This window comes from Bacillus rossius, chromosome 6, assembly GCF_032445375.1.
Source record: "Bacillus rossius redtenbacheri isolate Brsri chromosome 6, Brsri_v3, whole genome shotgun sequence".
In the NCBI taxonomy this organism is placed as follows: Eukaryota; Metazoa; Arthropoda; class Insecta; order Phasmatodea; family Bacillidae; genus Bacillus; species Bacillus rossius.
Genome location: NC_086334.1, coordinates 4,539,596 through 4,564,996, shown reverse-complemented (window position 1 = coordinate 4,564,996; position 25,401 = coordinate 4,539,596). Strand labels below are relative to the sequence as shown.

At 39.8% G+C, this 25,401-nt stretch overlaps 1 protein-coding gene across 2 annotated transcripts in view; it reads right to left on the bottom strand.

Annotated features, from left to right (window-relative positions):
- Window positions 1-25,401, bottom strand: part of LOC134532540 (fringe glycosyltransferase) — a 124,323-nt gene that overhangs the window by 30,341 nt on the left and 68,581 nt on the right. The window contains exons 6-7 of one of the 2 annotated variants that reach the window (XM_063369036.1): window positions 15,367-15,514; window positions 2,311-2,396 (exon numbers count right to left, since the gene is read on the bottom strand). In XM_063369036.1, coding sequence (XP_063225106.1) covers window positions 2,311-2,396; window positions 15,367-15,514 — 234 coding nt within the window. The remainder of the gene's footprint in view (window positions 1-2,310; window positions 2,397-15,366; window positions 15,515-25,401) is intronic. The other variant, XM_063369038.1, reaches the window with a different exon arrangement.

The window sequence follows — 25,401 nt, the reverse complement described above, 5'->3', positions numbered from 1 at the left end:
CTTCTATAAGTTATATATATTCAATGCTTGCAGCCCCGGCTCGGCTTGCCAGCCCGTCCGCTCCTATCAGTTACTTAGTTTACAAGCACATCTGCTCGTAATAACGTGTCAAACTACAGCGTAATGCAGGGAGAGTTATTGTTGTGAGGAGTTTAATTGAGAGTGCAGGTGTTATAAAATGTTAGTGTTGCTTTTATCATAAGTGCATAGGTGCTTCGTTAATTATAACTAGCAGGCAAAATGTTAAGAACACGAATTTAAAGTGAATTTGTTTTGTTAGGCTAAACGCTGTTAAAAAGTTGTATTTAAACATTAAAATGCCAGGTACGCGGTGTACAGTGGCTGTGTGTACAAATAGTTTGGTAAAATCTTTACCTGAAACAAATCATATAAAATATCATCGATTCCTACGCGATGATCATCTGTTGAAAGTGTAGGTTCAGAAATGCCGACGTGATGGTGAGTGGAATCCATAAACAACTTACATATGTCCAGAGCACTTTACAGATGATGATTACGAGCCCGACTTGAAAGCTGAGTTGTTAAATACATGCACTAAAAGACGTCTTAAACCAAATGCTGTACCTTTATTAAAACTTGGAATTACAACACCTGTAGAAACATTGGAAAGTCGTGTGCGCCGAGAAGACCGAGTTAAATGCAGGGGAAAAAATTGTTATGTAAATTAATCGTAGATTCAAATTAAAATGTAAGTGAGGAAGAAACGTGTTCTTGTAGTCAGTTAAAGCATTAAAAGTCTTGTTCTAACAATGACTCGGTTGAAATGCTTAAGAAGGAAATTCAAATTCTTAAATAAAATTTGTTTCTTGCTGAAAGAAAGTCAGTTTTAAATTTGGAAGTCATGAAAAAACTCAAAAAAGAAAACGTAAATATTAAAAACAAACAAAAAAAACCGTTCTTCGTTAAGAGTTCCGCATGCGGAATATTCTTTCAAGTGTTTTTTCAAAAAATTAAATTGACATTACTTTCGTTAAAAAAAAGAGTAAACTGGACCAATGAGGAAATAGCTCTCGCTTTCACTTTGCGTTATTTCAGTAAGCGAAGTTATTTATTTTTAAAACAGAAACTTAACTTCCCATTGCCTGGACTTTCAACTCTTCAACGATGGACATCTTCATTTAACATGAGAAAAGGTATTCTAGTAAAACATTATTGAACTTTTGAATGTAGCACGTTATTCGTTGCTAGACTTCGAACGCATTGTTGTTCTTTGACGAAGTAAAAGTGAAGAAAACGCTCGAGTATGATGCAAAAGAGGATGAAACGATTACACGAAAAACTGCTCTATTCATGTTAGAAATTTATTTTTAAATCTAACTTCAGTTTATTTATATTGCAAACATTCCCTAAACGTTTTAATGAGCTATGGCTACTTTTATTAAACATTAAGAAATCGATATGCAATCATTTTAAATTTTATAATCTTGCTGAGAAATAAATAAAAATAAACCATTTTGTTTACTAGTTACATGTTAATTATATTAATTTTTAAAAATTCATGGATTCATCATGGATATTTTGAAAATTTTTACTGTCACTGAAAAAATGTGTTGAAATTAATAATTCATCCGTGTTTTCAGTCACAGCATTTTGTCATTTGAAAAGCATATCAAAGCGATTATAATTAACAGTAATCAACAAAGAATAAATGAAATACTATAAGTATTGCGTATCAGATATGTGAAACGAGCTGAGCTGATAAGAGAGAGCCGTCAGTCAGCAGGTGTAGTATTACGGCTGGGAACGGCGGGGCTGCACATGACGTCAGAGCGGAGTGTCGGGCTGTCTACATTGTTCTTATGGGATCGAGACAACCTCTCTCTACTAACCTTGGTCTCCACTGGGTAGCTTGTGATTCGACGCTTCTTTGGTCGATAGTCTCCCATTGGCCCAGGGAGCTCCAGTTAAACTGCGAGCCAATAGCAGAACCAGCAGAATTGTACACATGTTTGAATTTCAGCCTGTCACGAAATGAATCCGCGAAATTTTCCGGTCTCTACTGACGGGGCTGACGGGGCTGACGGGGCTGACGGGGCTGACGGGGCTGACGGGGCTGACGGGGCTGACGGGGCTGACGGGGCTGACGGGGCTGACGGGGCTGGCGGGGCTGGCGGGGCTGACGGGGCTGACGGGGCTGACGGGGCTGACGGGGCTGACGGGGCTGGCGGGGCTGACGGGGCTGACGGGGCTGACGGGGCTGACGGGGCTGACGGGGCTGACGGGGCTGACGGGGCTGACGGGGCTGACGGGGCTGACGGGGCTGACGGGGCTGACGGGGCCGCCACTCACCTGGCCACGGGCATCATCTTGAGCGCCAGCGACCTGCTGAGGCAGAAGCCGGCCCCGCCCGTCGCGAACCAGAAGGAGATCTTCTGCTGCAACAACAGGCACGCACACCCGTCACCTCCTTCAGCCAGCACCGGGACGCCTCGCAGCACATCGCGTTTCGCCGCCCGAGTGGCGGGGAGGGGAACAACACTTCGCTTGACTTCCAAACAGTCCGCACAAGCTAGAAACACACCGGTGCGGATCCATGCCGGGCGAACCGCGCTGAACCGCGCAGCCGCCCGGGTTTCACAGCACCAGTTCTTGTCTCATCATTAGTGTAGAATAATTATATTCATTGTTGTAACCCGCCTTGCTTCCTCGAAGAAAGGGGGGTTGCGTCCCCGACTCACTCTGGGTAAATTTTATACTATCACAAAAAAATCTAAAAAAAAAAACGTTAAATAATAATAAATGTCAATGAACTACACACATTAAAATATTTGAATAAATTATTACTGGCTTAAATAAATACAATAAAACATCTGAACAATATTTGAAACATAAAAAATTAAATATCAAAGAAATGATATAAAAAGGTGCAGGAAGACTGAGGCCCAGCCAGTGGCCTCATTGTATAATGTGAATAACGTACTTTATTAGTTTTATTGAAATTATAAAAAAAAAATCTGAAGATGAAATTAGCAAAACCATCGACGAAACTTAAGTTCCAGGTCAGCTTAAAGTTTCCGTTGGATGAAGTCCAATTTCATTCCCCCCCCCCCCCCTTTTTGTTTTGAGAGGCGCCATTCTGTAACCCCCCCCCCCCCCTCCCCAAGGTCTGGAGCCGCCACTGGTCTTCGAGACCCCGTCAGGGTGTCCACACGGAAAAAAATTTCGTACCAACTCAGGCGAGAAAAAAGTACTAGATTTGAAAAAAAAAAAAAAAGTACTAAATTATAATTTGATATGGTTTTAACAATTTAGGAAGTTATTATGACATTGGAACGCTCTAACTTAGGTAAATAACACACCACACACACATATACATTCCATAGTATTTAAAAATAATTACGTACTCTTAATAATAAAACATATTGGAGTTACTGTAATAATAATATTATACTAATAAAAAAGTACTAGATCTGAGCGTAAATGTACTAGACCACTAAAGTACTAGATCCGAGCGTAAATGTACTAGACTTATAAAAGTACTAGATCTAGTAGGAAAGCACTAACTGTGGACACCCTGGACCCCGTGCGAGTTCAGGCCAGTTGGCGGTCGGGCGTGAAGCAGTAAGTAGTAGCGAGTGGCTCGAGTGGACAACTAAAGAGACCGAGAGGTCGGGAGGTCTTCGGGTCGTGGCGCGCGCGACAAGTGGCGGCGGAGGCGAGGGAACGTGTGCAGACGGGCCTTAACGCCGCAGAGGGGGGGAGGGGGGGGGGGGCGCCGCCCGGGTGTAGCAGCAGTTGGTCCGGGGACTCAGCCCCCGAGCTGCTTGAATATTCAACGAGCACCGGCTATACCTCATGCACACACGTTCCACTCGGAGCTACCAACCCGCCATCCACGCCACTGAATACATTAGCATCACTAAACAACGACACACATCTATCACATCCACCCCGAGAAGAAGACACGAAACCAGTTTACCCTCCGCCGAATCGGCGCTCTTATCTACAACCTTCGGGATATCGTCGAAGCTGCATTAAGAGAGTAATTAATAGGTCGAGCATTCCACAGATTCCCTCGTGTCCCGCCCGCAAATCTTCCCGCCATCGGCAGTTAGCCGCGGCGTGTTTGCATAACAAATTGAAAATTTACCTTAGTGCCATCCTGTGGTCATGAATATTAATGGTTTGCTACATTTTAAAGCGATCAGTGATGGATTGCGGTCAGAAAGGCAACCCAAATATGTAAATTTAAAAAAAAGTATTATTTGCGTGGAATCTGTTGGTATGGTTAAGACCCCGCCTACATGGGCACACATTCGGTGTGAAAAGCTTCAGAAAGAAAAAAAACCACGCGATTTAATAGCTGATCAAGATTACCGAGTGGTGTCTTGTTAACGACAGGCACTTAAGTAGTTTTGTTTTCGGAGATCGTTTTGAAATTGTATTTTTAGGAGAATGAACATGGTAAAAACGCGCATGTTTTCAGAATAATATTTCGGAATTAAAAACCCGATGAAGATTATCCGGAGCGCTCAAGGAACTTGGACAACACATTTATCTTCATTTCTCCGTTCGCCACATAACGTTATGGTTACCGCTCAAATCTGCGCGACGATAAGACTGCGCGCTCTTTGGAGCAATGCGCGTAGAGGCGACACCACACTAGATATGCGCCTGCAACCGTCGCACTTAAGAGGCCGTGTCAGTAAATGTTTATTTCCAATATTCTGCTCTAGAAGTTCTCTCTTTTAACAGTGAGATTTAGTGGCTTTTTCAACCGAAGGAACTGTAGCCGCAGCGCGTGATAAAGCTACTATACCCTTATCACAGGATTAGTGGGAAGGTTGACAGCTCGAGTTTACTCGACGAAAAATGTATCTGGTTCCTCGACAATCTGAGAGGATGACAATCTGACCGGCGGCTCACTAGGAAATTGCGGATGCAGGGATTCAGAATCAAGAAACCTCACTTATACAACTATGGCATGAGTCGAATCTAAAAATTTTAATACTTTAAACGTATCGGAATACAATTAATCTTCAAACATGTGGTAATTATTCTTTATCTGGATGTAATAGTCCGTGATAAATAATGTTAGTTGACATTAAAAAGTATACGAAATTCATCATGTAACGTTTTAAAAGGATAATAACATAAATGCATATGCTTAGATATTGCATGTGCATCACACACAATCTAAATACAATCTCACTTAAGTCAGACTACCTAATTTTTTACAATGCACCATCATACAGTTTAACAGAGGTAGGTGAACCTATTATCGACGTTGTTTCAAAGAATTTAAATTTACAAATATTATACTATTTATCTTAATACGATATGTAGCCTACCTTTATGAATACGAACTTACAAAAAAATTATTGAATTTATCACATTACACTTTAACATTACACAAGACTAAAACACTAACAAAACTTAATTTTATACATTGCTGTAGCATATTAGAAGACGAAATAACTCACAAGACTAACATTAAGAGGGCTGCATTACAAATTTACTTTACAGAGAAGAAAATATCCTTTCAAGATATTTCATTACCTCATTCATTACATAATACTGCCGTTGATGTGATCGTAGATATAAAGTATTTAAAAAATATATTCCATTATGTTTATGTAAATATTTTGAAAACGTTATTGCTTAAAGATGCTCATTATTTAAATAATAACGAATCTTTTACTTTTATGTACTGAACAAACAAAATACTTATAAGTTAATAAGAATAAGCTTAGTTGAGTAACATCTTCAATTTGTATTGAATTCAATGTACATATCGAAAATCATGTACAATGAATGCAACAGATTGAATTCAATAAATATTTGATCTTGTGAAACGGCCATAATATTGATGTAGATTAGGGACCGGAAAAATTCGCGGTTTCGACGGCCTTCAGGATAGACTGCACATTCCCCTGTACACTCGGGCAAATAACGGCAGCAGTTGCGTAGCGTGGGTGGGGCGGAGGGGGCGGCCCGCCCCAGGCGGCAGCCCGCGGGGGCGGGTCGCCGGTGAAGCGGGTTGAGATCTGATCTATGATTCATTCATTACATGTGTCAGACACACTATAATGTTCCATTTTTATCTAGAATTTTGCGCACCAACTATTTTTTAATATTTATTTAAAAGAAAAACTGCGAAATCACTGACAGAGCTCTTTATAACGTTTGTTTGTTTACATACGAACGGCAACATCGCATCACGCCGCGCCGCCCGGCGCGCGCGAGCCGAGTTGAGCGGCACTCATTATGTTAATTACTCATACAAAATCTTTTGTTTCACGCGTCGGCCCGTGTCGATGCCTCTCTTTCGCACTCATTGAATTTAGTACTACGCATTGTACTGTAAAGTTTGACCTTAACCCAGGGCAAACCAAACAACTTCCGCAAACCGGGACACAGTAAAACTCCTATATTGCCCCGTACCGCGAGCGCAGGTAAACCCAAAAACATATTAAAACCCAAACTAATAGCAGGCTTAAAAAATACTAATAAGGTTGCGAACAGTGAGAGGAGGCAGCAAGTTAAAAAGACACAAAATTTATATGACAACATTTTATATATATATATATATATATATATATATATCATAAAATCGTTTCATCACAAATCGGTGCATCCATCATAAAATACATACCCTATTACTACTTATAAAAATAGCTATATAATAATACTAAAAAAATACTTTATCAATTCCCCCGAAAAATTATAATTTGATCATATACTTCGGAGCTCCGAAAATTAAATATAATTACCAAAAAGGCGTTAAAAATATATAAGAACATAACTCCGATAGACTATCAAACTTGACTATATTGTCGATTGAACAAGAATTGGCTGCTAATATTGATTTTGACAAAGTTATTTCTGACTTCGCTGTTCATAAGGCCCGTAGAATCCGCTTGTAAAACCGCTCATCCTATTTTAACTTCAATAAAAGGTACCTCATTGCATGTGAAATTTAATTTTAATTAAGCACCTATAGAATGGGGGCGGCAAAATGGGTTTCCCGCCCCAGGCGCCGAGATGGCACGCTACGCCACTGAACGGCAGTTCATTTGCTGCTGACTTGTTAGTCGTCTCAGCTTGTTTGTCTGTGATTCGATCCTTCTTTGGTTGGTGTTTTATAATTGGTTGAGATTCGTCCAGATGAACAGTAAGCCAATAGCAAAATCATCTAAAAGGTATATGTATTTGACTTCTAGCCTATCGCCGAATGAATCCGCGAATTTTTCCGGTCTCTATTAATTATAGATGCTCACATGCATCGTGAGAGTCCGTATAAAGCCTATTACAATTCTATAAGTATACATTAAAATGCTTTTAAAATATACATGTGTAATATAATTAAAACTTGTTTAAGTAAGATCATCACAAAAAAAATGAAAATCCTTCAACAGTAAGTGATGTTTTATAAGATTTTAACAAAACACACTTACAATAAGAGAATACTAATCATACCACATAATTCAACACAAAATATACATTCCAGTAGGCGCTACGTAAAAACAACTTCTATTTTTATGCTGATAACTCTGCATTGTTTTATATATATCATTATTTCTAACTTTTAATATTCTCTACACATTAACTGAAATTACTTATTTACAGAGTCTTAGCTAATGTTGGTCTGTACCACATACAGTACGTACGATATCTCTACGCAAAACACATACAGTTCATTATTAGTAATATCAATTATATTTCATGAACATAATGAAATTAGTATAGGCCCTAGGTTGTTCACTGTTAATTGAGTACTTCTGAAGTATTTTCATTGTGAGTTAACATACATACCAAATGCCATTCTTCCAGTAAAGTTACAAAGAAGACAAGAAGATAATATAAATATGTATGTAGTACCATATTTTAAACCCCTATTAAATGAATAATAACTCAATCTCTATTCTGGACTATTAAGTAATAATTTTTATTAATGTTATTTATAACTTAAATAAAATGACAACTAACAAATTAGTAAAAAAATATAATTACGTGCGATATAGTGTGACATTTGTACTTGGACGGCAAACGAATATAATAAAATGTCTATGACAATGTTAACTTTACTCATTATTATGGAAAGAAACAAAATGGGCAGATAAGCATATTCTACGCTGACATTTAAAAATGCTCAATTTAAAATGAACATTCCAAGAAAATTTATTTTATATCACCACAAAAAATCAAACTGCGGCGTCATTTTCCCGATGACAAACAAAAAAGTTGTATGGTCGCGAATAATACATTCGTATGGCGTCACATCAGCGGAATATTCCCTTGGCATAAATGTGTGAATTCTGTGGCACTAATGGAGAAGTAAACCTTCGCTCGAACACAAAAACAAATGAACGAACAGCTTTTTTTTTTTTTTTTTTTTTGATAAGATGTGTAATCGGAGACCCCTGGGGTGGTTGAAGAGTGTCAGGTCGGTCGCCAGACCAGATAGTAAAAGCTCAGGGGCTGAGGATAGAAAAGGCATATCTCCAAATTATTAAGTATAAATGTTGTCATGTAATAGTTAAAGACTTGATTACACCCAGGTTTATAAACCCATCATGATCATGAAGACACTGATCGGAAGGTAATGTGCAATACATTTCAATGGCGTTTTCAGTTTTTGCTAAATAATTATAAATATAAGCAAAATTTCAATGTATCTGGACAAATCAAAATATTGATAATATTATTTTCATCACAGAAATAATATATGATATGATAAATAAATTTGAAAAAAGCGGTTATGTTAAATGTATTGTATACTTTCAGTAGGCAAAATTTCCGGCCCCTACCTCTTATAGACTTTGAGAAAAACTGCCTTTTAAAATAACATTGATATAGATAGGAGCGCAAATTTGTGACACGGCCTCTTAACATTCAGCCTTACACAAGTACACCACTGGCTAGGCGAACCCCTTAAATACTTGGCCAACTACGAGGTTCCCGGGTCAGCTGGCGACAGCGAAATAGCCATTCATTCACAACAAAAAATTACACGAGGTAACATTAAAATAGTTAAGAAAAAATCCCTTCTGGCACTGCTTGCAGGCATAGGTAGATTCCGAAGTACCTATTCCTTCAGGAAACTTTCTGGAAACTTCTATAAACTTCTGGATCAATTTAAGAACTCAATGTACATGGCATCCCATATGTTTTCCAATATACGAAAATGATTGATAAAACATTTTCTCATATTCCATGCAGCGAAAACGTTTCAAATGTTTTTTATCTCAATGCATCCAGCATTGAAAAGCTTAGAAATAATTTCATATTATGCCTACTGTACTAGGGTACCTAGTTATGAAATTGTGTGACATTCAAACACTATTTTTAATCCTTTTCACTAATACGTAGTCTTATAAAAATTTGCTTTAGAACAAGGTTAAAATAATATATTCGAACGAAATTAATGGAAAGGAAGTATTGATTTTTTTTTCAGCCCCTGTTTTTAGGATATTAGTGTTTTCATAAACGATTGTTTCAGACAAAGGGTTTTAATAATCTTAATTTTTTTGAAATAAATTATAACCGATTTGATAGAATACCACTAAACAAGTTATAAATTTTTTTCGTATTTCAACCCTTGTTTACTCCACCCCTAGCAGTAATGGTTGGTTATATAAAAAATTATTTCACACTAAAGTAGGAGATAATAGTTTACACTTTCAAAATAAATAGAAACTGGCTTAAAAGTGGAATGGAATAACGGATGACTTGGGAGCGAAAAAACCAGCAGTGGAGTAGGTCGTCGGCCCGAGCGACGATCCAGTCACTTCCTGTCGTCGCGCGAGGTAGAGTAGAGGGGCAGAGGGGAGGGGAGGTTTCTGCCCCCGCGGCCTCGGGCGAGAGCGGCGCAGATCCGTATCAGCGGACTGGAGGAACTAGTGGAGGGAGAGATGTGGCCTCCTGGGTTCACTTCCCGCCGCGTGGAGGCCGTATTGGGAGCGGCGGCGGGCCGAGATGCGAGCGACCTGCTCGGGCGGTTTGCTTACATCCACTACCAACCCCCACTGCCAGCCTCCTCACGTGTAGTCCTTGGAAGGCACGAGGTTCAATATTATAGCCTTACTGAAGTAACAATCATGACCATAAACAAGGCAACGGTATTTATTTGTACACCGCCATATTTTTTTCGTTTCCCGTGTGTCCGTGAATGTTTATTTTGGACAACTCATGATAACTAACGGTCAATTAGGTTAGGTTAGCTACATTATAAATACTTTAAAACATCGTGGACGAATGATTTGGTTAGGATAGCTACAGTAAAGATACTGTGAAATCATGTAAACGATTTCCTAGCGCTGGATAGCTACATATTAAAAAGTTATTTGCTAAGCAACCATAAAATGATTTTACAGTATTTTTAATGTGGCTATACTTACCTATGTATAACCAACCATCCACAATGTTTTAAAGTATTTATAATGTAGCTAACATATCCTAATCGACCGCTAAATTTAATGCCACACCGGTGTATACAATGAGATAGAACGGCGTATGACGTATGAGTAAGCTACATCCCAAATAAATACACCTGTTGTGGTACGGAAAATAAAAAAAGCGAGCATGAACTTCGGGTAACTTCGGGTGTGGCTCTCTCGTCTGTGAAATGAAGGCTTCCCAAGGCACTACCTTTGAATATATATACTGTATAGAAGTCGCGAGTGGATAGGATTTACTCTACGTTTTTCAGAAGCGTATGATGAGCAGCTTGGGAACTTCACCGCTGCAGTGCGCTGCCGTAAAGCCCTGTATCGTCTTAGTTGTTATTTACACGTTATAGCGCAGCGCTGTCGCCCGCTGTCATTCCCCGCACCCCTCTCAACCATCATTCACTGCAGCTCAACGTCGTTCAACGGGAGGGGGAAGGGGTGTTTAAAGAGTTCGGCACTTGTCCGCTAGGGACCACCACAAGTCGATGCCCTAGAGATGGTGGCGATTGCGGCGGTGAATTAACCAACTACCTCAAAACCGTATTAGAAATTTTAACCTGGGATAGAGGTGGGTCGAAAAGTATCAACCTGATACTTTGTCACTGATACGCGCCTGTATCAGGAACGGCAAACGAGTACACTTGAAAAATATCAGAGACTTTAGTATCAGTTCAGAATTCGCCTGGAACAACACCACGGCCAATGTGCGCAGAACCCGATCGCAGATGACGGTCACTTGGGCGGAGCTTGTGAAAGGGGAGGGAGCAGGAACGACGAATAAGGGATAAAGAAGGGAAAGAATGTAGGGGAGGAAGCGCAGGGGAAGGCGTTGAAGCCTTGAAGGAGAGGCGCAAAGCGATATTGTTACAAGCAGGGCTGCCACTCATGGGTTTTTCCACCCAGATCTGGGTTTTTCCAATGGTGTTTGGGTTTCTGGGTTTTTAAATAATGAATTCCAACAATTCTAGGTTTTTTATAATTTTAACTATTTTTATACCTAAAACAATAATAAAGGTAGTAGCTACTGTATCTGTTGCAATATCTGTTTGATAAATGCAAACAAGTCTATGTGTTTCACTCACAAAAATACATATAAACACAAAACTAGTTTTCAAGAAGCTAAGTCGAATATTAAATTAGACACATTCTTCAAAGAGGCTTGCAGAACACAAAACCAATGCAACAATTAACCTTCAAACCAATCTTGTAGAATCAGACTCTGAATAAAGACTAACGTACATGATGCAGTTTTATAAAAACAATTACCGGTTTAAAGAATGCAGTGATGGTGTTTGTTTTGTCATGTATATATTTGTAGGTTTTTTTATGATATGTGCTGGTCCAAGAATTACTTATACAGCCATTTTGCTGCAGTGTAATTTTCTTGCATTGGTTGTATTTAACCGTTTTCAGTCTTGTAAGGTAATTAATTGTTTTATATTAAAACCAGTTATGTTTATATTTTTGAATTAGTACGCAAACATTTTCGACGATAGCATTTTAGACGCATCTGGGTTTTTTACCCATGTGTCTGGGTTTTTTTGTAGGTTATCTAGGTTTTTCATGAATATCAGAGTGGCAGCCCTGGTTACAAGTCGTTTTGTTTATTGTCCTACTTCAAAGTACGCTCAGTGCGCAGTGCGTGCACCGTCTCGTTCAATAATAAAACTAATGAAATTTTAATATTAAAAAGTACATTAATACAAGATATAATATTTATATTTGTGCACCTAACAGCTATGAAAATGCAAATAAATTCTCAGTTGACACTAATAACAGATGTAATCAACATATGGACTTTCTTTTTTCGAAAACAATTAGTAACTAGTGTTTTTATACATTAAAAATTCACGATTTTATCAAAAATAAAAAATAAAAAAACAGATAGGTACATTAGTGAGCATACTATATCAATGTTTACGTTTCAAATGTTTCTTCAGATTAGTCGATGATTTATAACTCAGTTTTTGTTTACACAAATTACAATTAGCAAACTCATTATTTTCCGTGAAAAAATTCCACACAAATGAAGTCTTTTTCGTGCACTTATCAATTCCTTATTTCACTATAATGATACTAACTACAAGCATGACAGCCCGCAACATGGTGATACACGGCCAGGACGAACTGCAGAGAATGTTGAACTGATTGATACTGGCTGTATCAGGCGGGTATGAGAGTATCAGAGGTAGAGAATTACCAGGCGTGATAAATAATGTATCAGATTCTCCTTCCGGTCGCACGGTCTGCGTACGCGGAGCTTTGTTGCCTCCTGGGACCGTCTGATACAGAAGTATCAGAGACTTGTAACATGGTACAATGCTGTATCAGTATCAGGTTGGAACAGAAACGGAAAATTGCTGTAACAACCCACCTCTAACCTGGGCTGGCGACTTCTATACAGTATATATATATTCAAAGGCACTACAGCAGCGCGGCTCGGAGCGGGTTCGGCGTCTCGCGGACAGATGTCGCCACTGGTTGCTTTTCCAGCAGTTCGCCTGCGTGACGGCCGCTCGAGCGCTAAACCCAGCTAACCGATTTCCCGCGAATCCATCCGTCTCGAAACTAATTATAAAAAAAAAAAACTGGGTAGCAATGGAAGGCAGAAGAAGTAGAAGTCAAGATTTTGAACCGTTATCACGTTTTTTTTTTATATGTTATTTTAACTCCTACGTGACACAGCTAACTCGACGGGAAACCTGAGACAAATATTTATTGAGAGGCTGTTTAAAATGTTGTTCTCTAAGGCCTGTTCCACAATGACACGGAAACGGAGACGGAACACGGAAACGGAGACGGAACACTGACACGAAGACGGGTTTCACGGAACAGAGCCTCTACAATAGCACGCAAACGGAGACGGACCCGCACGGACCTGCTCAGCAGTGCTGAAGTCTTCCGTTTACGTTACTCCGTTAGACCAATAGGAGCACGTTATTTATTCACTGCAGTTGTCAAGCTACAGTTGCGCGTTCATGTTAATTAAGATATTAGTTTTGACTAATGTTGGTTCCCGTATTTTCGACTACTTTTTTATGCGTGAACAACAAAACAAGTTTTGTTTTGAAATTTGAATTGTGCACGTGGGTTTCATCATGACGAATTTTGATGAACATTTAATTTTCATGGTTAAAGATATACCTGATATATATGAGAATACGGAGAAGGACTACTTTACCACCGCCACAACGCAAAAAAAAAAATCGACTTACATTACCAAGTTAACAACCATACATTTCGATTTAACAGGTAGCTCACTTGATACTCGTAGTTTTCAGTTACGTCACGCTCGCTCTTTCTTATTGGCCAAGATTTCTTACGGGTCCGTGTATTGTAGAACGAGAAAAATACGGACGGAACGGAACAATTCTCCGTTTTCGTCTCCGTTTCCGTCTGTTCCGTTTCCGTGTCATTGTGGAACAGGCCTAACGGAAGCACCGCAGTTCAATGCAGTCATGTATGTCTGATGCGTCGGAGCGGATATGACGTTAAGAACAATGTATGAGTAGGTACATATAAACAAACTGTAAAATCGCGCGGAAAATAATTATTTCTAAAAACACGTTCTAACTGTATGTTTATATTAATTCGCCTTGAGCACTCTTTTGTTTAGTTTGTTTTCCGTTAAGTTGCTTTGAAACGGGAAATGAATTACCCGAAAAATTAAATAAAATTATAAAATGTGTGTAGGAATGAAAATAATTGTTTTGGTCAAAATATATATCAAACTCTTCGTTTAGTTAAAAAAAACTATAGAATTCCGTTAATATATCTGTGGTGTTATGGAATAGAGGGTTAAGTCAAAAACATTAAATTTTAAGAGAGGTGGAAGAAAGTCTAATATTATTTTCACGATCAAATATTTGTCGTTATATTATTAATTATTGATATCTTATACAGGCAACACAAAACTACAAACCATATAAAGTGTCAAAAGGCATATCCTTCAAATAATCCTTGACTTTCTTCCACCTCTCTTAAAATATGATGTGTTTGACTTAACCCTCTCTTCCATAACTCCACAGATATATTTACATTAAGCTCTTAATTTTGTATGAATCTCTCGAGAAAAACCAAAATAAATGACTATAGCAATCTACCGTGCTACCCTCTGTGTATGATCACGTGAACCACATGCATCAGAAAAGTGAATGTGGCAAGTTTATTTCTGAGGATGAATACGACAAAATACAGCTGCCGATATCAAAAAATTTGAAAAAAATGTAGAGGCATGTTTTTATTGCCTTAAGGGCGTTTAAAAACATAAACTTGGTGCTCATATTTATAAAAAAAAACTAATCAATCAGTGGATATTGGAGGCAAAATTATTTTTTCAACATATAATAGTTTGGAATGTTTCACATTTTGTAAGTTATAAATTTTCAAAATTCGCATTATTCTTTATATGTACAGTAATGTTACAAGAAAACCTACACAAGCACTTATTAAATAACGACAAATAACTAGAGACCGGAAAAATTTGCGGTTTCAATGGCCTTCAGGATTGACTGCACATTTTCCTGTACACTCGGCCAAATAACGCCAGTTCATTGGCTGCTGACTTGTAAGTCGTCTCAGCTGGTCTGTCTGTGATTCGATCCAATTATAATTGTTTGAGATTCGTCCAGATGAACAGTAAGCCAACAGCAAAGTCACCTAAAAGGTATATGTATTTGACTTCTAGCTTATCGTCGAATGAATCCGCGAATTTTTCCAGTCTCTACAAATAACTTAAGAAGAGATCAAATAAATAATAACATTGGAAAATATCACTAATCTTAGTACAGTAGTGGTAAATTTTCTATCAATTTCAATATAAATATTAACAGACATATATAATTCTTAGTATAACAGAATTAAGTGCACCGGGACTCAGCGCACCGGGACCAAGTGCACCGGGACGGAGTGCACTAGAGCACCACAGAGCGCGCGGCCGATGGGGGCTACTCACGCCGGAGTCGTCGCGGTCGAGGATCTGCAGCGGCGCGCGGATGCTGGGCTTGCCCAGGTACCAGTCGAGCTGCGGGTTGTAGCGGCCCAGCAGGCGCACCAGCCGCGGCACGTTCACGTAGTTGTCGTCGTCGAAGTGGCAGAACCACCTGCGACCACACAACCACACCCACCACCTCACACACACATCACCAGAGCTTCTCGCGTGACGGCACCGGTCCGGCCCTCCCGGGATTCTAACCCGGCTCGACACGCAAGTCGACTGAAGCATCAACTGTAGTGCCAACATTGGAACTAAGGTTAATAATTAATTAAACTTCCTGTACGTCAAACCAATCATTTATTAGTAATACATTAAAATCTAGTAATAAAACTAAATTCATCATGATAGTAAAAACATTTCAATAATAAACTATTAATTATCAAAAAAAAAGTAGGCAGAACAACAAAATAGCCAATTAGAAATTCTTTCAAACCACAGTAGTTTACATATATAGAACAATATTAGTAATTAGTGATTCGACTAGCAGAGTAGGTATCCTGTCATGGGCGTAGATCCCGCGTTGACTGTGAAACGGGTATGTCCAAACTATGTCCTATGGAAAACTTTCTGTATATTTTAAAAGTTTTCTCCTTATTGCATGTATGCAGATACAACATATGGGCAGTATACAAAAAATACAAGCACCGCATCCAGAGATAACGTCTTGGTTAACCCCCACGCGCAGAACTAACTCTTTCTCTCTCTCTCTCTCTCTCTCTCTCTCTCTCTCTCTCTCTCTCTCTCTCTCTCTCTTAACCTACCTCCCTCCCCGGGAATTTCCGCGGACCCCCTTGAAAATTTTACATATTTGTGCCCCTGCCCCATTATAACAGTTATACATGAATATATTTATATATATATATATATATATATATATATATATATTGCAGGTACGTTAAATTGTATGAAACAGTTCCGTCTGGGCTCGTGTCTCGCACCAGCACGTCAAACGGGAAGCCTTCATTTCACAGACGAGAGAGCCACACCCGAAGTTCACCTAAATTCATGCTCGCTTTTTTTTTCGTTCTATCTCATTGTATTAACCGGTGTGGCATTAAATTTTGCGGTCGATTAGGATAGGTAAGCTACATTATAAATACTTTAAAACATCGTGGGTGGTTGGTTATATTAGGTAAGTATAGCTACATTAAAAATACTGTAAAATCACTTTATGGTTACTTAGCGAATACCTTTTTAATATGTAGCTATCCAGCGCTAGGAAACAGTTTACATGATTTCACAGTATCTTTAATGTAGCTATCCTAACCAAAATCAATCGTCCACAGTGTTTTAAAGTATTTATAATGCAGCTAACGTAACCTAATTGACCATTCGTTATAATGAGTTACAATGAACAAAAAAAAACCGAAGTTGCACGATCGGGAGTTCGGGTCTCTCGTCTGTGAAAAGAAGGCTTCCCCACGTCAAACAGCGGCGGTCCCAGTACAGGAGTGGTCTCACGCGCACGTAACACTCAGACAGGAGAGCGGGGGGCAGGGCCGCCGGGCGATAAGGGCGACCCCACGGCCCCGGGGAGCGGCGAGCGGCGGATGTGAAAGCCACCGCCTTTCACCGACCACGCCCCGCTCACACGGCGAGGTGCGCGTGCTTATCTGGGCCAGTTCCCACCCGCCTTCACTGCGCGATGCATGAGCGGTGCAATCAGGCGCGCCGTAAACACAGCTCGTTTCCAACATGCGTGCAACCACTTGTCTGTTATCACTAGGGATCGGGAAAATTCTCGGATTCAATGACCTCTAGGATAGCCTCCATTACCCTCTGCATTTCTCAAGTATACACGCGTGTTCATTGGGTACTAAATTGTGAGGCGTCTCCACTGGGTAGCTTGTGATTCGACGCTTCTTTGGTCGATAGTCTCTCATTGGCCCAGAGAGCTCCAGTTAAACTGCGAGCCAATAGCAGAACCAGCAGAATTGTACACATGTTTGAATTTCAGCCTATCACGAAATGAATCCGCGAATTTTTCCGGCCTCTGGTTATCACGAGAGTACTCGCGAATACTTTTCTTTTGCTACGAATTGCGTAATGGTCACGTTCTACGATGTATCCCCACACTCTTAGCCTGCAGTAGAGAGCAAACGGCGACCACTATAGCCAAAGTGACACAACCCGGTTTGTTAACATAACTATTCTTACTTTATATATCACCAATTATTAAAATAAGTTTTTTTTTTCTATTTTTTGATTTTGAAAGACAAACAAATACTGTGTTTCGACAGAATTATTATAGTTTTATTCAATCTGAGAGAAAACTATCAATTTTTGGATAAGTACCATATATTTAACAAGAGAAACTATTTGTAGCAATAACGTTAAATGAAAAAAATTTGAAACCGAGATGGCGTTTTTTTCCCGTTACACTTCCTTAGAGTTAAATTATTATTTTTTTATGTTTTATATATAATACAAGAAAATGTATTTCTACGTTCTCACTCCAATATCCCTTTACAAAATTAGAAAAAAATGTAAGTACGTCTTAAAATTGTTTTAATCATACTATAAAGTTGTGTTTATAGTTTTGTGCTCCGGCAACAGAGCACACCGAAACAAGGGAAGTGCTTATCGCGGAGATAGTGCATTCGAACGAGATAGTGAACGCCCATTAAATAGTACATTGCAAACTGGACGAGACACTCTATAGCAGTTAATTTCTGTATTTCCACAGCTGGCGAAAGCATACAAAATTGTTTCTATGAGCTCATTTTAAAATATTTCTTCATTAAAATCTGCTTTTATCTGAAAATCAAAAATCTAACATGGCAAGTGAATATAAGCGAGCTTGGACTCCATTGCCTGATAAACCTGCCGACAGACAAGGCTCTTGGGTGATTTCAAAGAATATTTACCGAAAGTTGCATGCTAAATTTACGCGTTTTAGCCATTTTCACTTTTCTTAAAGTACAGTTAAAAAAACAAAATCCGGGAACATGACTACTCATGCACCTTCAGCGTATTTTTAAATTATTTTCGCCAAAAAAACACAGCTCGGATATCTTGAGCGAATTTTAAAGCGCAATGTTTTTTCTGAAGCTCTGCGCACAGTATGAGTTCCCAGGTAGGCGATCTCTGGCTTGAAGTCGAATAACCAATGCAGAAAGATGAAACGTTGTGTTGAAACTAATATGGCATCCTGTGCTTCCTATCTCTCCCCCTTATAAGTGAGGATGCTTGCCAGGCAAGTCACCGTCTCCTCTTCAAGGACACGCAACGCTGGACGCGTGTCAGCAGAGAGAAGCAGATCGCGTTACGCCCCGCGAGATAGCGCGTCACGTGACGGGACCGGCGAGATAGGCCCACTGTCCACACAGCAGTGTGCCGAGTGGCCTATCGCCCCAGGAGCTCCCGGGGAACTACGCCTCATACCAGTATACCAGTGTGGCCAGCCATGGCACACGCAATTCGACAGACGAGAGAGCCACACCCGAAGTTCCCCGAAGTTTACATGATTTCACAGTATCTTTGATGTAGCTATCCTAACCAAATCAACCGTCCACTATGTTTTAAAGTATTTATAATGTAACTAACCTAACCTAATTGACCATTAGGATCCTTTTATCAACACCGCCATATTTATTTACAATGAACAAAAAAAAAACAAGATGCACGATCGGGCATTTGGCCCTCTTGTCTGTGAAAATAAGGCTTCCCAATTAGGATACTCACTTCTACATTCGAGTACTTCCGGCTGCAAGAATTTCCCAGTTCGGCTGTCATTCAGGCACATACACAAAAAAAAGGGGCGGGTTTTTGTCTGTAAAGTCGGTTTACGGACGATAATTTTACGTGATAACGTCATAACAAAACATTGATGAAAAATTCAATACTTTTTAATTTTCAAATATATTTACAGTTTTTTTTTTCAAATTTAATTTAAATAATTTGTTTAAATATAATCACGAAAAATTAGTTAAAGAGCCCGCCATAACCTGTTTGATATTATAGAAAATTTTCTCGCACGGTGGTTGGCCGGTTCTTGCACGCTCGGCTCAGGCGGAACGTGACAATTTTTCGTGCGAGCAGCCGGCGTTCATCGATTTATAAGACGTTATCACGTCAAAAAAAAGTTTGAAGAAAATCTCATGATAGCGCGACAACATAAAATTGTACAGTTTAAATGAACATTGACCGTACTGCTAGGGCCAGTACGTAGGTTTTTTTTTTTTTTTAATTACGTCGTTGGGCGGTTGAGATGGGGGGAGGGGGAATAATGTAAACGTCGAATACTACTACTTCACCCACATGTGAAAAAATTATATTTTCAGGTTAAAGGTTGGTGTAAAATTAACTGAAATATCACCTGCAATATAAACACAACTGCGTAAATTTGTGTTGCGCTTTTCAATCAGGCGCCGCCCTGTGTTTGTGTTCACTTGATACTAGCTGCAACTTGATCCTGTGGTTCTCCAGAGATCCTTAGGAATACAGCGTAGTCGAGGCTGTTTTCAAAACGGCAGGGACGGTAAATGGCAGTACGTCACGGCCAGGGCTAGGACTGTTTCCCAAGCATAATTGGTTTTACGTTCCAAGTGAATATTGGTCAATAATGTTGGCTATTAATATTTTTTTTCTTTTTTTTCCTAAATTCGGAAATATTTGCGTACCCGAGCGGATCTTCTCGTGCGCCGGGTAGCACCAACAGGTAGCACCAGCGGGTAGCACCAGCGGGTAGCACCAGCGCCGCCCGCCAACCAGAGACACCGTGTGGGTCCGGGTAGGGGGGGGGGGGGGCACTTGGGTCCGCAGGTTGACATCAGTCAGAGAACACGGACACTTGTAGTTCTTTCTACTCAGACCAACTCTTCATCCAGACCATCCTCTCTCTGTCTCCTGTACTTTCCTACACGTAATGCATGCAAACTTGCATCCCGCATGAAAGTGCCCAGGGTTTTCCCTGTGTCTTTGCAGGTTTTACCTGGGCCCAACTTAACTAGTAGTTTAGACTATAGAGATAATAGTGAGGGGAGCTAGTCATGGCGACAATCGCTGCCATGGCTGGCCAATCCCCTCCTAGCATGGCTAATCCCAGCATGACTAAGGCGTGATAGGCTTCGTCCTGAGACGCACTTGGGTCCCTCCCTAACCCGGATCCCTCCCAAACACACTTAGTTTTTAGTTAGATTAGGAAAAAAAATCGAAACTTGTAGTTGGACAAGTGAATCCGAAGCTTGGACAGCGGCGAGCGACGGAAGGGAAACACTCCCACGCGGCGGGGGAACTAATCTTTGAAGAGGCGAGGTTGGCAGCTCCGGGGCAGGCGGTAATGCCCGGCCGGCGGTCACGTAGAATATGAGCGCCTCGCGCGCCTCGCCGTGGGAGCCCGGGGGCCGGCCCCACGCACCTCCAAGGTCGCGCTCTGGCACTGCACCAGACACACTACATCCAGGGCTGGGGGTCTGCACCCTGCACGACCAGTCGCTCATTGCTAGGGACCGGAAACATTTCGCGGATTCAATGACCTCTAGGACAGCCTCCATTATCCCCTGCATTTATCAAGTAAACACGCGTGTTCATCGGGTACTAAATTGTGAGGCGTCTCCACTGGGTAGCTTGTGATTCGACGCTTCTTTGGTCGATAGTCTCTCATTGGTCCAGAGAGCTCCAGTTAAACCGCGAGCCAATAGCAGAACAAGCAGAATTGTACACATGTTTGAATTTCAGCCCTATCACGAAATAAATCCGCGAATTTTTCCGGTCTCTACTTATGCTAGGAACGGATTTTGGTTGCCGATCTGTTGCCCGAATTCCGCGCATGCGCAGAGCTCACTTTTTTTTTCGTTGATTTTGTTCGAATACATTCCCTCTTGCGATCACCGGGGACGTACCAAGAGTGTTTGCGTGCCAAATGAAACTTTACTGACGGCGAAACTATCTTGGAATACATCTCGTACTCTTTAACAAGGTCTAATATCAACTTAAGATGTGCTTGAGAAAATCAGACATGCGGTTATATTTCTAGTGCTGCTGTCTCTGGTATTTTTTGCCATTAAAAAAAATGCATCGATGGTTGCGAAACGTCCGCCAGAATGCGTTGAAACCAATTTCTAGCCTCGCGCAGGGCAAAGTTTATTAAAACAGTAGCCGACTTGTTTCCTTGCTGTGATTCGGTTTTGGACATTTTCTGGAATAAATAGGTATTTAAAATACGCAATAAAATGACAAACCCCGGGTATTCTTAAAGTGGTCATAAAATGGGCAACGTGTCGCACTGTAACGGGTCATTAGAGACGTCGCAGCGCAGTTGCGCTTCTGGCCGCGCCGCTGCTCTGCGGCCGGCGGTGACGGGAACTGCGCGTGCGGCCGTCACGAGCCGCCCGCACGACTTGAATTAACGACGGGCGTAATTCAATCCCGGTCCGGGCCCCCACGGGCCTCCACGGGCCACCGCGCGCCGGCCGCCATCTTGTTGCCGGGGGCGCGCCACCACGAGACCGCCTCGTTACCGCCCGCTCCGTGGTGGGCAAGGGCGCCCATATGATAATTTGTAGGGGGGGGGCCAGACTTAGGGGTATGAAGTATTTTTAATATTTTGGAAGACAACTGCGGCTTGTTACTAGCCATAAAATAGTTCCAGTTCTGACCCTATTAAAATTTTTTGTCCTGTTACTAAAATACTAGACTACAGTACTCATTCGCCATAAAAAATCTATATTGGCTACTTTATTAATTAATTATTAACTATTTTATTGAAACAAATGAATTTTTAGCAACAAAAATGCAGGAATACAGTCCTTATACTTTTGCAGCGTCTCGGGTACACGGATATCAAGAATACAGTCCTTCAACTAATTGCTCTCTTTACCCATAAATAAATGTCGCGTACAAATTAAATTAAAATAATTATAAAGTTTAAAAAGTGTTGGTCAAAAGATTCAACTTTGGGAGAGAAGCGATTTAAATATGTTATCACAGTCAGAAAACAGTTGTTTTTAAATGTAACACCTGAACTACGCTTATAATTATAGTCAAAAATTGTTTCACAATTAAATGTATATTACTATGTTTAGATATGAATCATAATTGCTTATCATTTAGAATTAGCACAGATGGATTCAGTAGTCGAGGACTATAAGTTTATTTAGTGATAGAAAAGCGCAGAAAAAATTAGTTTATTATTTAACTAGACAATTTAACCAAACAGTATTTAGAGGTTAAGGAATTAAGTGACACCAAAACCAATGAAAATAATCGAAAATTTCTAAATGCTGACATAACTCATATATCAGCTTTCCACAGAAGAGTTTAGTTCGGCGCAATTAATCCACACAAAACAACTGGACACTATGTCGACGCATATTTTAAGAATATAAGAAGATCCACGTCGCAGTATAATTTTTTTTTCGTGTCGTGTGGTGCGGGCCCCCATTTGTGGTGCGGGCCCATAGGCTACAGCCTAGATAGCCTGCGCGTAAATACGGCCCTGATAAACCCTTAAATAACATGTTCAGTACTTAACTTCAGAATTAAGAGTACATTAGAACCTCGATTTTACGGAGCCCGGACTCAACGAAGCCGCGATTTTACGAATACATTTTTCAGGAACCATCTAAAATTCGGAAAATTTGACACCAAAATATATTTAATAAAAAATTTAAAAAACTATGAAAACATATAAAAATATTAATTTTAATGCACAGCGTATTCATATTTTTAAGCTAATACTACATCCATTTACCGTTAGTGAATATTGTATACGTTATTGCGTCATCAAACTCAAAATCGAAAAGAAAAAAATGGACTAGGTACACTATTTGTCGCAAAGTTCGAAATTTCTTCGATTGAAAAATTATGTCAAGGCTGTAAAAATATTAATTTTACTGCAAATGAACTATACTCAACATTCCTTACCCATTCCAACATTTCCAGCTCGTGAGCATAGCAACTGAGCTTGAAACCTTGTGAAGCGTGAGAGAAAGAAACGATATTGAGTACCTAGCTACTTCCTCTCCTTTCCGCTAATATCCAGCAACCCATGCCATTAGGCATTATCTTGACATGTGTCGCATTCATTACCTTCGCTGCATCGGTTTCCCAGTAAAAAACGCTCAAAAATGGTATAAGTGACGCAGCAAGTAGACGTGACGAGCGGGTTTTTAACTAAGCTTTTTTTAACTTACTATACAAACAAATAATTCCCTATGGCTATCACAAATTCAAGGGCTTCTCGCACTAAAATGTACTGTGTTTTTAATGGATGTCTGTCGTTACAGAGCAGCGTTTTTCTTCACCAAATAAGCCTATGATTAGAGACCGTAAATATTCGTGGATTCCTTTCGAGACAGGCTGGAATCCAAACTCGTTTAGCTTAATGCTGCGTCAGTGATTGGACCGCAATTTACCTGAAGGACTCTGAGCCAATGGCAAACACTCAACAAAAGAAGTATCGAATCATAATAATCGCAATAAACAGGTGTCCCGAGTCGGTAGCCAATAGCCAGGTGATATTTGCCCGAGTACATAGAGAATCGTGGAGTATATCCTAGTGGTCATTGAAACCGCGAATTTTTCCAATCCCTACCTATGATCACTTTTATGAAACAATACAGGTGTACACTGAACTGTGTGCTTGTTCTCCTCGATTATGTTACTAAAAGTGCGTTCATTAATATTTTTCAAGCCGATCTGTTAAAGATTAACTGATAAATATGATAAGGTGAAGTCCATAAAAATGCAAGGCAGGGAATTCTTCCAGCCATGGGCGTAGATCCCGGGGGGGCCAGGGGGGCCCGGGCCCCCCCTGGAATTAATGGGCCCCTCCTTGGGGGGGCCCACTTCGTGATTTTAAAGTTAATGGTGTACACAACATATATATATTATTTATATATATATTTATATATATTTTTATATATATTTATATATATTTATATATATTATTATTATTTACAACGACGACAGACACTTTGACATGCTTTGCATTCCTACCTACGAGTTCCGTAGTTATTTTCCCCTACCCCTTCTGCGAAAGCCATGGTATGGAGTTTTCCAGTGAGAACTTTGAAACCCTTAATTCCCAGAAAACGTTCATTCCAAAGGAAGAAGCTAGGGTAGGGTTCCGTTAGCTTTTCCTCCCTATTGTTACCCACACTCCTTGTCATCTGAAACGACAGTATTATAGGTTTCAGGTAGTCTGTTTTTAAAGTGGTTTTGCTCTCGTGTGCCCCAGTCTTCTGCTTTCTTGGCAAACATCAACATGGATAAGTTCGTGACGCGGAAGAAATGGAAAACATAATCTGATTCTCACCTGATAAGCTTGATTGTTTTATAAGTAGTGACTATTATTTAGGTAATATATATTTTATTTAAGTGATTATGTAACGTTATTTTTTCCAGTAAATAAACAACTTAATACTTTAACAGTAATTATAGCAGAATTTAGTTTATTTACGAACTGAAACTTATATACCATTTTCTGGAATTTTTTAGCTCATCTCCATTCTGTAAGGCTAGCTGCTCTGTACGTTACATGTGAATATACATGGAATAATTTTTTTCCTCGTCAATATGGAATTTAAAATCACTCCCCTTTTATTATCAAACGATAATTTTCACAATTCATGGCCGATAATCACTTTATAACATTTGTTATTTGATAACTGCAACACTGCACGAGTAAACAGAAGTAAGAGTGAGAAAGAAGTATTTAAACGTTACACATCCGTATTTAAGTTAATAAGGAAGCAAACGCGTCTCTTTAATAACTAATCAAGAGGCATATTTTAACTAAATAATTCACTGCCAAAATACTGATTATACTAAATATAAGCCGAGAAATGTATGTGGTTCAATTAGCTGTAGGATAAATTTCATAGTTCTATCTCCGAGATTTTTCATTTGTGTCATTAATTTTTTTTTTTCTTTTTTACCTGGTTGATGCCTTTACTAAATAAAATAGTCTTTAAGAGTTTTAATATGATTCGATCGTTCATTTGATGTTGATCCGTTTATTAGCTGTGGCGCTTTGGGTTTTTAGGGCGC